The sequence below is a fragment of the Otolemur garnettii genome, unplaced genomic scaffold, assembly GCF_000181295.1.
Source record: "Otolemur garnettii isolate 467f Iridium unplaced genomic scaffold, OtoGar3 scaffold00035, whole genome shotgun sequence".
NCBI lineage: Eukaryota > Metazoa > Chordata > Mammalia > Primates > Galagidae > Otolemur > Otolemur garnettii.
This window is the reverse complement of record NW_003852430.1, coordinates 15284825-15300066: the sequence shown is the minus strand read 5'-3', so window position 1 is coordinate 15300066 and position 15242 is coordinate 15284825. Positions and strand designations below refer to the sequence as shown.

At 36.4% G+C, this 15242-nt stretch overlaps 1 protein-coding gene across 1 annotated transcript in view; it reads right to left on the bottom strand.

The window, feature by feature from the left end:
• The window catches only part of RIMS1 (regulating synaptic membrane exocytosis 1), a 474428-nt gene that overhangs the window by 274520 nt on the left and 184666 nt on the right, over positions 1–15242 (bottom strand). Inside the window, 3 exon segments of the mRNA XM_023513140.1 lie at positions 4604–4615; positions 7137–7350; positions 9245–9251. Coding sequence (XP_023368908.1) covers positions 4604–4615; positions 7137–7350; positions 9245–9251 — 233 coding nt within the window.

The following is a 15242-nucleotide window of genomic DNA, read 5'->3' as shown; positions in this document are numbered from 1 at the left end:
TAAATATAAATGGATTAAAGAATGCAATAAAAAGGCAGAGATTCTAAGACTGAATAAAAACAAAACAAAGCACAAGACTTTAATATATACTATCTACAGAAGACAGACAATGGATTCAAAGATAATAGGGTGAAAATAAAAGCATGGAAAAAGATGCTTTCCAAGCAGCAACCATAGAGATCTGAAATGATTATACTCATAGGAGATTAAATAGGCTGATTAACTATAATATCTTTCCTACTAATGGCAACATTGATAGCTAATTTGCCTGTTGGTAAAATCTCTTTGATGGCAGACATTAGGAGATGGGTAGCAGATGACAGAAAATACGGTTCTTAAGTTTTGTGTGTATTTCTTTGTATGCTGCTAAAAGTCCACATCACTAGAGACAATATATTGCACCCCATAGCCTTTTAAAGTGTGGGCTTGAGTTTCTGTGAAAATCTTGGACCTATGTATGTCTGTGAGGTAAAACTGAAGCTTCCAGTTCTCTTTGTGTGTTAAAGAATGAGTCTTCTTAATTGGTCATAAAAAATCTCTGATTTGTTTGCACCCTAGGGAGAGGTAGTTCAGATAGATAGATTCCAAATTATCTTACTGTAAATCTCACAGATCTACTGTTTTGATTGACTTAATATAGAGTAATAATTACATTAATCTAACTTAGGGAAATAAAGAATCCCTAGAGAAGAAACTGAACTTAAAACCTAATACATCCAACATGTAACCTTTAAAAAAATTCAATCTTTTTTTTTGTTTCAGGAAAAAAAAAAACAGTTTTAAGCAATTGCTAAGTTAGAAGTATTTTATCTAGAATGAAAGTTCACACAAAGTGAATCATTGCATAGATACCCAACTAATTTGAAAAATTTGGCTTAAAAATAGCTTTATGAAAACCCAAAGAGATACTACTTCACTTCACATGTAACATGATGACCATTAAGTGAAAAGATAATAACAAGTGTTGTAAAAAATATGAAGAAATTATTAAAGAACACTTATTCACTACTGGGAAGCCACTTGAGAAAAGTTTGGAATTTCCTTAAAATGTCAAACATAGACTATCCATATGAACCAGAAACTATGCTCCTAGGTGTGTAAATAAGAGAGATGACAATTTATGTTCATAAAAAGTCAGGAAGTTTTTACATAGTCTAGTTAGTAGCTTTGTGAAAGCTGTGTCTACCACAGCCATTTTATTATACAAAAAAGCTAATTTTCTACACCCTTGTGTAGCTCTTAGTCCCACTATGGATGCTTACTTAATATTGATTTGCCAGCTTATCATTTATAGAAACAGATTTTATAACTGTATTAAATCATGGGGGGGGCAAAATCAAGTCTACACAGGTTATAAACTTCTCAATGTCTATTGAATATTAGCAAACATTTTTAGAATATTTAGAAATGCTAAGTACAAGATTAAAATTTCTTGAAGAACAGTGTCAAATTTCACAAACAAATTTGTAATAAAATTTTCACAGCTTTCTGAATTATCTCACAGAAAAGCTTTTGCAACTTGTTGGCTTATTCCCCTCTGCAGTAAACACAGCAAAACCAGACTGGACAAAATGAGAAATCTAGTCAACCAAATTGTCCAAGTTTTCCTCTTGATACATCCCAACATTTCCTTTTTATCATATTAATCTATATTTCTAAACTTTTTATATAGGCTTATACTATCTTTCTGGGAAGAACCTCTAGGATAACTTTGGTCAAAGAAATCAATCAAACTATCTATGAAAAAAAGTGTAAAACTGAGTCCAAACAAACTCTCACAAACATTTTTTCAAAGGATTGAAGGTTGTAAATTAGGATCATATGCTTAATCATGCCATGAACTAAATATGGATAACTCTGAGAAGATTTTTCATAAGAATAAATATTTAATGCAATCATGCAAATCATTTTTTAAATGATTATGATTCTACTGACTTGCTTGCCTTTATGGAATCCTAGCAAGAGAAGAAAACCCCAAATCATTAGGTTAGTATTTAAGAGTATAATCTGTGAGGGCAAAGTTTTCACTGCTGTCAAAAATCAATCAACCTACAGATAATACCTAAAGATAAGGTCATTTTCAAATTCAGTTGGCACTCTCCCATCCAAGCCAACTCCCAAATTTTTAAAGTTTTTTTCTATGAAAATATGTTTGTTTTATCACATGCCATTTAGCACATTTAGCCCAATGTTTAAAAACGAACACCAATGGAAAGTTATAGACAGTTAAAAAAATTTTGAGTTTAAAAATGTAAAGCCTTATTACTTACTACCTTGATATAAAAAATATTTTTTACATATATAGGTGAACTAGAAATCTGGTAAATTCATTTTTAGTTGCACTATATATAAAAAAACATCCTCACCACAAGGAGGGGGATATTACTAATAAAAATTCATAGTAAATACTCAAAAAATTGAATTTTGAGGATTCAATTCAGTTAGCTTAGTAGCAGCAAAGGGTTAACATTATCAATGGAGCTTCTAAATGCAGCCCTCTCCTACAAAATAGATAGTTAAACAAAGATAAACTTAAGCAGGCTTTTTAAGGAACTTTTGTGGCCTCCCTATATATTTAGATGAGGGTTTTCAATAAAGTAAAAAAAAAAAAATCATAGTTTGACCAAGAAGAGTGTGCCCTTGTGCAAGGTAATTTCCTACAGCCAACCATTACATATACCCGTTGCAAAGTGATCCTTTAGGGAAGCCATTTTCTTTATAAGCAAATACATATTTTCCAAGTTGTTATTAGATGCAATCCAGGCAAAGAGTAACATTTTAAAATAAAATCCTCCTGGGATGATATGATATTATAATCAATACTTTTTTAAACATATAACTCTTAACTAGCATTCTTTAAGACTACATATTAATATTTCATGTCCAGTACTTTAATAACATTTCTTCACCAATTTAACAGAACAAATAAAATCCATTATTATTATATTGATCAAGATGGAGATTATTCTCAGAAAAGTTTTATCTTCCCTTATTTTTTCCCCTTTCCACTCGCACATGCCAACACTACATACGCACATGTGCGTGAACACACACACTATAATGTCTCTACCAAAAGTAAAAGAGCCCAGAGCAATAGGGAAAGAACTGGCAATTAAGTAATTTGTCTAATAATCAGTTATTCTCTCTAACAAACTGAGACAAGATCTGGCTTCAGTTTCCCTTAAGTACAAAGGCAATTCATTGAACAACCTTAATAGGCTAAAAGGTTTTTTTAAGACATTATGACAGAGTGCTTAAAAATAAAGTGGTAGTTGTATATAATTCTATTTGCAATGAAAAGAATAATTGAAAGTCCTTTGTATTTTACAGATGTTTCCCTCTGTGTTCAGTCCAAGAACAGCAAAACCCACCTGTATTCTCAGTTCACGGTAACCATAAGTACAACCACCTACTATCATGGAAGTGCAGTCAAGGGGATAATGAGCGTGGCTACCCTAAAAGAATCTACATAGCACTCAGATTACTGTTTACTTACACTTTTATGTTTTAAAAGAATTAAAAAGTATCCATATCTTAAAATGTAGTCTCACCCAAAATAATAATATTCATGAAACCACAAGTGTGATACTTTAGTTATAGTTTTTAAATATAGTACGATATTCCATTAAAATCATACCTCCTAAAATGATACCACATACTACCAACAGCAAAAAAATGAGAGAAAATAGACTACTCTATGTGATTTTTCAACCTTACTTCTTTTTCATAAAACAAATTGATGAACACACGCCAGCATCAAGTTTAAAAACACAGATCAATGTTCAATTTAATGTCATGGTTTCTAATTATACACTACAGTACATCACTTAAGCTTTAAAAATACTGAACAAAGGCAGCTGAGTTAATATATTGAACCTGAAATACTCATTGACTCAATCTCATGTTGGGAGATTAATGAGCTGCAAGGAAGCTATAATTTACACCAGATCAAGGTGTATAGTATGTATACAAAGAAAGACTGAACAAAAGTTTTATTTGGAGCGTATCCGTCCAAGTGTAAACAGCCCTCTATAGTTTCTTCTGCTGCTAAGAGTTAAAACTGACCTTTTCTTTCCCCAAGGAGTTATTTCTCTGCCCTAGAGACAAAAGGGAAACATTTGGTTCAATATGACAACTCTGCTACTTGTGTTCTACAGAAAAATAATTGTATTTTGATTTCTTGATTTGAATTTGATCTATTCTCCCCAAATCGGTACATTCCCTTCCTTCTGCAATAGTTTCAAATCATCTGCCTGTGCATCCACTAAGCTCTGAGAGAGGAAGAGACCGCTGGAATGTATTGTTCCTGAAGGCAGATAGAAAAAAAACATCAAATCTCAAAGAGCTAAGAAGACAAATGAGCTCACAGTGATATAAATCATATTAAATCCTCACTGTCCTCAGGAATTTAATCTACCCTATTAACAGACTTTACCTATCAATTTAAAGTTCTGTAATGCTCCTAGAAGTTCATCTTATTTTCTTTTTACATAAGAATGGGAAGGAGCTCTTCCTGGCATTTAATTTCATTGTGCAACATTCACTTAACAAAGTTCACGGCAATATAATAACAAATGATAGAAAAGAAAGCATGGATTCTAACCACTTTGTCCTCCTTTGAGAAAGCATCCAAGGAAGCAGAGCAAAGAAAGAAGAAAAAGAAGAAGAGAAAAACAAAAATGAGCCACATATTAATAAACTGGTTTTATGAAAACAATTATGTTGTTTCTTTAAAACACAAGTATTTCCCTCTTCCTAAAAAATAGTCATAATTCAATCCTTCATTGAAAATACACACATATGTGTGCTGCTATATGTTAGATGTAAGAATTGGTCACAGTAATTTCCGAACTTTTTAGAACTGGATTAGTAAATATACATTTAAAATGTCTTCAGAAAGAAAGGTTATGTCACTACCACATGTAGTTTATGTATTATTGCAAATACTTCATTAAAATGCATAAAATTACATACACAATTTTATGAAATTACAATTAAAATACTTATAGTCACTTTTTTTTTTTTAGAAATCTAAGCATGAGAAATGTTTGCAGTACATAAAAATGAGAAGGGGAGTATGTTAACTGTGTTAGTCATAAATTATTCCACAGCAATATTAATTTGTGATACGTATTTCAAGGTTTATGTCATAGAAAAAACAAACTTTATCTGATGTTTTTGTCTTATGCTCAAATTGAAATTAAGCCGTGCTTTGCTTTATTTTGTGCCTTTAAATATTTTTTCCAGGATTGGATGGGTTTGGTAAAGATGGATGAATTACAATGGGCCTGAGCTTCCTCTTCAATGCCTAAGTATCTCCAAGCTCAATTTGCTTTATACATCCTCTCCTTTTGGACCTTAGCTTGACCCTAATGAGTTTAATATCTCAACAGTTAACTGTATTTTAATTGGCTTGCCTCAAACCTATCATGAAATGTTAAAAGCATCCAATAGTTAAGGGTGCTTAGACCAAACTAAAACTCAGCTGGCTCTGCACCTATTTCTTCACTGCCAGCATCCTTTCAGACTGAACAGTGCCCTTACCATGTGGGTTGTTGAATACTTTGAGAACCACCTCCAGGACAGAATATATTCCAAAATATATTTAATATTATATAATGTTTTATATGTACATATAATGTATTATATGTATAATTTAATATAATGTATTTAAGAACATTGAGTAAGAGGAAATTAACCAGTAGATCTTGGGTACTTTCTACCTGTCGGGTACTACCTTAATAGCCCAGCTTGTTACAGAGAGGCTTTAAGGTGGTGCATGAAGATTAACTCTAACAAATCACTTTTTGGAAGGAAAAAGAAAACTTGGGAAGTCTTAAGACTAAAACCTAAAGAAAAATTAAATGTGCATATCATTAAGTGCTAGATTTTGATTATTTTATTTAATTCTCATAACTATGCAAAGTAATGGGTTATTATTCAGTTTCATAAAAAAGTTATGAAATTTTCTTCAGTATACATAAACTATTGTTCAAAGAAGCTCATGATCTTCCTAAAGCTACAGAGACAATAATAGCTTCACTTTAAAGTATGAACTATGTTGATTATACTCAGTGTCTTAATTCCACTGTAGGAGATTTTAGGATGTCTTACTTATACCTCAATGAAACTGCCAAGAATACAATGTTGTTTGGGAGGTTTGTTTAACTGTCGTCTTTCCAAATTAGAAAAATATCAAAGGGGCTTAAGGTTTCATGTAACTTTTAAACATGAGCATATATTATATTAAACAATATCCATGATTAAATAATATAAGAAATTCTTTAGAGAAACACTGGGATTCTTTAGCCATGTAATTGTAACTCTTCTACATTATGCTGCAAAGAAAATTCACTCACATTTTCCTATAAATAATTCTACTGTACTAATGTAAAGAATATGATAATGTATATTAAAATGTATTTTGAATTAAGTATTTATTAGAATTATTCTAGTATTTCATAAATAAAATTGAATCCTACAGTATTAGCATCATAAAGCTTCAAAAATTGCATTTATTTAAAACCCTGGCATATAGCAGAGTGTCTCTTATTTCACTCAAAAAAGGAAATTGCATCAGATACGAATATATGGATCTCATAGAAAGGAAAATGAGATAGACAAGTCTCAAATTTTTCAAAAAAGTGTATTTGACATGCTCTTTAAATGATTTCTATGAGACAAGCCTTGGCATGCTAGTAAATCTGAAATTACTCTCACAGAGGCTAATCACTGCTTAATATATGACAGTTTTATCCTCTGTTCAATCTGAAATCCAATGTAGCAGAAATTAACAGTAATTAGATCTTTTTTTTCTTACTAGAATTGGTCATAACTTTTAAGAGTTCTACAATTCATGAAGGTGCTAAATTTACAGAAAACAAATTTACAAGTAAACCCACAGCTGACTTGAATAGGAATCATGCATCAAGATACACCCACGTGGAAAGTACCCCGTTAGGAACCACTATCCCTACTGCTACGAAACAGAGGGGTGGCCTGATAACGTGCACGTGCACGCACCGTGCCCCCTCTGACATGCAATGAGCTCATGCTGGGGGGCGCGACCTTCCCGCGCGCGCCCCGAGCGCCTCCCGCGCGCCCCCTAGCGCCCAGCCCGCCGCGCGGACACTCACGTTGTTGGATCGCAGAGACACGCGGCCGCCGCAGCGCGCGCAGAACTTGGTGCGGCAGTAGGAGCAGAGGTGGCCGCACCCGTCCGCGAACTTGGTTTTATGGCAGATTCCACACGTGGGAGCGTCGTCCTTGTGCTCGCCTTGGTAACGCCGCGCTTCTTCCCCTATTTTTCTCACTTGTTCCTTGTAGCTTTCGAACTGTTGGTGCAATCTCCTGGGCGAGAGGGAAAATGGTAGCGAACTGAGTAAACGATGCGAGACAAAAGCCCAGAACCAACAGACAAAAGGGGATTCAGATTTTTAATGTAATCATTAAACAATTAGCCATGTAACTGTAACTCTTCTACATTATGCTGCAAAGAAAATTCACTCACATTTTCCTATAAATAATTCTACTGTACTAATGTAAAGAATATGATAATGTTCTTAATCCCCTTTTGTCTGTTTCTCACAAAACGGAAACGTAGCTATTTGAACTACAGCAAAACCTACAAAGCTGTTTGCCTGGGGAATCTTCCCTTCCAATGGATTAGGGTGAATTCCACTAGTCCGGTTTGGCTCACTAACACTGAACCCTATAACAGTAGAATCCACCAGGTGTAAGTGGCTGGATGCTTTCCGGACAGCCCCAGGACATGAGCACGCTCTGTCCCCAGCAGAGGAATCCCTGTATCTACTCTCTGCCTTTCAAAATATTTCAACTGGGAGCTCAGCGCTTTACAGCTATATCCACGTATCCAGCTATATCCAGCTATATCCAGCAAAAATTGCACAAAATATTTAGCTTCATTGTAAAATATTTACTCAGATATTTTCTAAGTTTAATACTGAATACAATTCAAAAATAAGTTTGCAGCAGTAAATTAATTTCCTGATCTACAATTTGAGCATAATGTGAATGTTGAAAAACTAATGTTTCTGTCTCCACTCCCGGCTACTACCTGTCTTTTTGGCATCACGTGTCTGATTTAATACAGTAGAGAGAATGTTAGCTTACACCTTCTGTTTGAGCTCACTAGTGCTTGCATGTTACGTCGGAAGTTCTAAACGTCACCTTGCAGATATGCAGCTTTTTACATATCCCCATTTTTCTTGATTTCCATCAGGTTAAATGTCCGAGGGATGCTACACTCTTTATTGGTAACTGCTGGAGGTGGACAGCTAAAGTTGTTGAGGCAAACAATTTCCCATAAGAACATTCACATTTAATATGATTTGAATACCCCCCTTCTCCATCAGTTCAAATCCCTCCATCTTAAATGGCTACAAATAGAGCTGTTTGCAGTTCTGAATAGGACACCGCGACACCTGGTGAATCCCCAGCATCAGGATGTCTTAACCTTAACCTTGTAAATGAGAACTGAGAGCGCTGCCCTAAGCGTAGGCAGTAGTCATTGGTCATTTCAGCAAAACTCCTAGGAAGTGGATGATCAGAGTCACCGGTGTATCTGAGAGCTAGTGGGCTGGATTCGAGTATTCCCTGAGACACAAGAGTGCACAGACGCTATTGTTAATTCGGGCTTGATGCTCATCATCTAAGCGGACTGTGGAGAGCTGGTACTCCCAGGAAACAGAGTGAAATAAGTTAGTGTTTGAGATCTTGGGATTTCATTATATTTCCTTTTAACATGTAACAGCAGAACTTTAATGATTACATTAAAAATCTTAATCCCCTTCCTGCTTTCTCAGTTGACACCTTTTCTATTTGGTTTCAGTAATTAAAGCAAAGAGACCACATTAACACATGTGCAGGTTATGCTCTGAAACCCTTCCCAATTTAAAGACCTGCTAATATCACTTCATAGAGGAGTATATGTGATATTTTATCTCATGAATGCAAGGATATTTGGTTTACTGAATAGTTACTTGATACATTTTTTTTAATCATTTAAGTACACTAATCTAGGATCAAATTGGTAGAAAACAACTGTGGACATTTATCATTTCAAAAGTTTCCATACAAACAGCATTGGAGATCCTACTGCCTTTTTCTTTTTCTTTCATTTCTTTTCTTTTTTTTTTTTTTAGAGACAGAGTCTCACTTTGTCACCCTCAGTAGAGTGCTGTAGTGTCACAGCTCACAGCAACCACCAGCTCTTGGGCTTAACCAATTCTCTTGCCTCAGCCTCCCGAGTAGCTGGGACTACAGAAGCCCACTACAATGCCTGGCTATTTTTTTTTGTTGTTGCAGTTTGGCTGGCGCCAGGATCAAACCTGCCACCCTCGGTATATGAGGCCAGTACCCTACTCACTGAGCCACAGGTGCCGCCCAAGATCCTACTGCTTTTACTAAAGAAAATAATTATTCAGGAACAGGAGCAAGTACTTATCTCTAATCAAAGAAACAGAAAAGCTCTCAGCACAGATAGACTGCATGAATAAATATTTATTGTGTGAACCACCAAATCCATTTAAGTAAAAATAAGTAAGAAGGAGAAAGTTAGGCTAAGAAAAAAGTCTCCCTCTAAACTTATTCTATAATACAAAGTGTAATGTACTATAGGTGTTGGCAAACTTTACAATACAAGGCCAGATTGTAAATATCTTAAGATTTTGAGGGGCGTGAAGTCTCTGTGGGAACTGTTCAACTCTACTGTTGTAGCAGGACAGTAGCCATAGAGAATATGAAAATTAATAAAGGTAAGTATATTCCCATAAAACTCTATGTGCAAAAATAGATGGGAGGCCAGATTTGGCTAATAAACCAGGTTGTTAACTCCTGATTTACTCATATGCTTTCTACTAAGATAGAATGGTTTGAAAACCAAGGCCTCACTGTCTTTTTAAATTCAAAAATAAAGGAGTTTTATACCTTTTAGAGGAGCCAGTCAAGATGGAATCTAATTCATGAGATAGTCGTACTATACAGTATATATGCAGAGCACTGACCACCGACATGAATGAAACCTTTCTTCCTTGCAATTTCGTATCATTCCATATGGTCTTTCATAGACCACTTCAGACTTTTTTACTGTATGTTTTTATTTGTGCATGTGACACCTCCCTTTTGGTGAAATGTATTAGACATGCCCAGTTTAGTAAATAGTTAAGACATACGCCTCCTTACTAGGAGCAAATACAAGCTGGCTGAATATACACATTTATTTTCTTTGTCTATTTTAAGAAAAAAAAATTGCAAACAATTATCACAGATAAAATATCCTAAAAAATCCTAGTCCCACAGAACACTGACAATCTCAAGTAAAATACTGAAAAGAGGAACTGTCAATGCATGTTGAGCTGGAGAGAAAGTACACAAAATCCTCAAAGGACAAAAATGAAACAGGAGCAGTAATTCAGAGACGTCAACATTGCTCTGAGGCAGGCGGCTGCCCTGGGGCAAATGCACCACAGCTCTGTGACCAAGAACTTCAATTTTTATTCTTGTTCAAGTATGCAGGGTAAAAAACAAATTAATAAAAATACCAGGATAAATTCATACTAGGGTATTTTACACACTTTTCTCTGTAATATACATATCCAATAGATCAGATATTAATAATCATAGAGAATACGAATAGCACAATTAACAAATCTAATCTAATGGACAACATGGACAGATTAATTACTTAAGCTTGTAAAGAGTGCTCTCTTACTCTTCTCTACGTGGGGTGCGTGTATTTACATATATATGAATACACACACATACACACACACACACTTAACATGCATATATGAAATATTTTCAAAACTCTGGCTCTCAAAAATATTGAAATGTTTGATTTCTTAAACTTGGAGGAGGTGATATATGATGTGGGGCTTTTTAAACATTTTACACATATGCTAGGTAATACTCCTTTGTATGTATGAAATATTTCATATTAAAAGAAGGGTCATGCATGGTGGCTCAGGCCTGTAATCCCATCCTCAGGAGGCTGAGGTAGGAACATCCCTTGAGCCCAGAAGTTTGACGCTGCAGTAAGCTATGACTGTGCCACTACACTCCAGCCTGGGTGACAGAAGTTCATCCCATCTCTAAAAGTAAAAAAATATATAAAAATAAAAAGAAGGAAAAAGTTAAGTTCTATCTCGTGAAACATTACTGAATAACAAATGGCACGACGTAGAATTGAAAAATTGAATGTATTTGCAATCTACAAAAGAACTGACCTATTCATGCCATATAATATAAATATGCATATATTTAACCACAAAATAACCTTGTGAAGTAGATAATATTATTCCCATTTTATTTATAGGAAAATTAATTTTTGTGTGGAGCCTTGCTTTTACTTTTTACTTGACTATATCATCCTAAATTCACGTTCTTTAGATCTCCTTATATTGATTTCATAAAGGATGACATTAATTATGGGTGTGACTTACAATCAGAGTGTTTCTGGAATCATGAAAGTATTAAGTACCAAGCAATGTTAACTTTTGATCATGTCTAATTGATCCCTTCTGAAAAAGTGCTGGCTATGAAGCAGTGAAAGCTCTGCTGATGAAATCATGCAATGCCACTTCTATCACTCCTCTCCCCATCAATAATATTTTCATTCATTTTCAACTACTCCATAGCATTTATTCCTAAACTCTCTTTTCTCAAATTGACTTCAAGCTACTGTGTCCTACTGAATGACTCAAATTACTACTGTGATGATTTGTGAACCCATATGTGTTTCCTAAGTGCTCATGCATTTTAGACTGCAGGCTCTCCTGGCCATGACAGGTGGGCAGACAGCAACAGTTCCTTCTCTAGCAGGCCTCAGCAAATGAGTTGGTAAAATGAGGCTTCTCCCCTGAAGAGGTCTCCAGTTTTTGACTTTGTCCATGGAGAGCTTAGAGGGTGTCCTATGGAGCACAGCCACCAGGGGGCAGTGTTCTCCCAGCGGGACGTGAGCAAGCGGCCAGCCGGCAGCAGCTGCTTGCCAGATGCTTCACGCCAGGGCTCCAGGCCACTCATGCAGGCATCACTGGAAACTCCGGCAGGACTCATGTCCTCCTGGATGCTGGCCGATGGTGGCCTGCAGCCATCGGTACTCTTCGCTCAAGTGTTTTAGAAATCCCTACTGGTTTCAGCACTTGGCCATGTTTATGCTACTAGTTTAGATATCCCTGCAGGGAATAGGATGAGAGCAATCATTCTGTTTCTCAGCCTACAACTCCCTTACTTCTTGAAATCTTTCTTTTTAAGTTTCCTCCTTTATTTACAGATAGAATTCCCTTATTCTGCACTGAAAGAAAGTCCAACTCGCGTCCCTGTCAACCTCTGCAACTTACTTCCTACTGGGCTCTTTCCTTTTTACCGGCAGACGTCAGGGAAAGAAGGAAAGAAGGAAGGAAGGAAGGAAAGGAAGGGAGGGGAAAATAACATTCATTACTCCCAATTTCTTAAAATATACCTGCTCTATAATCTTCAATGCGCTTCTTAAATTGCTCCTTAAAAACCAACACCAATGCCCTTTTCTCAATTCACATTCCCCTTACATGACTCTGGTATCTCACACTGTCAGGATGCCGTCCTCATAATAAAATATGCCTTTAGAGCGAAGATACTGGTCGTGAAACCATAAACAGCATATTTATTTTTTTGAATCTGATACCTTCATGCTTTAATCCATATCAAATTTGTGACAGTGTTCTACTATGAATAATAAATGGAAATACATATTTCATTATATGGTATTACAGTAAATGTGGGACTACAAATGTAGAATCTTTTGTGAAATTTATTTGCACACTTCAATTTTAGAATTAGCAGTATGTTATTGATTCCTGAGGTTGACAAATATGTGACCATAAATCACAGATTTAAATTGTCCATATAGAAAATGGAGTGTTATAAATTACACAATGCTGTCAAAGGAAAAGTATGGTTGTTGAAGCTCAGGTTTTCACCTTGGATAAGATTTTTTCCATTGTTCCGCTGTATAAGAATCAACACGTTATCTTAGTTATGCTTTCAATTCAAGAGAGTCTAAGATTTCATGTGTAAACACGTGGTTTGGGTGAGTAATGACCCATATTTTGAAGAAAATAAAGATGAATGCCTAAAAAGCTAAAAATAATTTGTAAATGTCTGAACAGCTAAATAACATCCTATGAAAACAAAATAAATAATTTAAACAGGCAGTTATTGATGACATTCTTACCAATTAATAATTGTGGAATAAAAGAATGGTAATCGTATGTAGGGAAATCTCTGTAATTAGCACAGAACCTCAGTTATCTCTACTTTGAGTTTTTCCTTTAACCATCCCTACAGTACTAGAAACCACAGGAAAATTTCACCTTTCTCCCTGGCTTTCCTCCGTGAAGCCTACACAAATAGAGCTGGATTTTCCCTGAGGAGAAAGGGAAGCTAGTATTTTAACGTTCAAAGGCAGGTCCTGGAGGAGAGTGAGGGCTTCCCTGAGACGGGGGTACGTTGCACGGAGCACCCTGAGATGGAGGCTTACTTTGGGACATGCATACAAGGATGGGAGGGCAGGTACTGACAACAATAAGCACGGCCTATGTGTCCCTTCTCACTTGTGACATGGAGACAGGTACCACCACGTGTCCCCTCCCTCTACCTGGACCGGTGAGTGTGAAGTGTGTGACACGCAAACTGGAGACAGGAGAGTTCTTTTGAGAATGAGCCGCTACACCACATGGGGCATGTCCGGCAGGGATCTCTGACAATGACTGAAATTCAATGTGTTGCTGGTCTGGTAAGTTGGAGATTGTTTCTGAAGATTTTGATATCACACTCTATCACTGAACTTAAATTCACAGTAATATCAACTCTAAAGCACAATTCTTGTTTTTTCTTTTTTGTTTGTTTTTTGACACAGAGTCTCACTTTACTACCCTTGGTAGAGTACCATGGTGTCACAGCTCACAGCAACCTCCAACTCCTGAGCTTAGGTGATTCTCTTGCCTCAGCCTCCCATGTAGCTAGGACTAAGCACCCTCTACAACCTCCAGCTATTTTTTTGTTGCAGTTTGTCCGGCACTGGGTTTGAGCCCGCCACCCTCCATATGTGGGGCCAACACCCTACCCACTGAGCCACAGGCACCGCCCAGAAGCAGGATTCTTGACTTCAAGGAACATGCAACCTATTTAGGAAGTCTGTTTCCCTTTCCCATTCCTCCTCTCCCTCTCTCTCTTCCTGCCTACCTTACTCCCCTCTCCCCTTAATTCCCTCCTTCCTTCTCTTTTTCTTCTTCACACACTAAGCACACACTGCTATAAGGAGCATTTTGCTTCCACCAGAAAATTATTCTGATACATCAGTCTCCATGTGCAAGTACTTGGGTCTGCCTAGTCCATCTTTATCTACCAAACAGCTATAAAGACACTAATTAAGGTACGACTGGGACTCAGATACAAGGCACCTGTACAGTCAAAGAAACAAAAAGCCCCTCTCTGTAGTTATTCCACGCGTCACGCAAATCTACCACCTGTGAAGAAGACCCTCATCATCCTTACCTTGGATTATTTCATCAGCTTTCTAACGAGGCTTCCTGCCAATGGGCTTCTTCCCTCTGGTGCAGCCTGCACACTGCCTGAATGCTCTTCCTCATCAACTGAACCAATTATCTCAATCTACTGCTATAATATCATCTCTGGGGTAGCTCAGTTCTTCATCCTGGAGTACAAGGTTCTCAGCTATCTCTCACTTATGTCTCCTCATACATAGTACACTACAGTCATATTAACCCGTCTCGTTAGTTATCAAACACAATAGGATCTTCCAAACATCAATTCAATAAACGTACATGTATTGGGCGGCACCTATGGCTCAAAGGAGTAGGGCGCTGGCCCCCATATACTGGAGGTGGTGGGTTCAAACCTGGCCCCGGCCAAAAAAAAAAAAAAAAAAACCCCAAAAATCATACATGTATTAAGCCCCAGCTGTGTAACAGTAACTCCTTGAGGTCTGGAGCATACAAAAAAAAACCAACATAAAAAGATACTGAGTTTCAGTTATATTATTACTTTAATGTTTTTTGATAAATAATCAGAAAATTATTCCTCTCCATCTCATACGTGGAAACTATCAACCCCCCCAAGCCCCAAGACATTTATTTTTTCCTCTTTAAAGCTAATGTAATTGGATCATGAAAATAAAATCTCAACCTAGGCTCTATTCACTCTTCACAAAATTAAGAAAATCT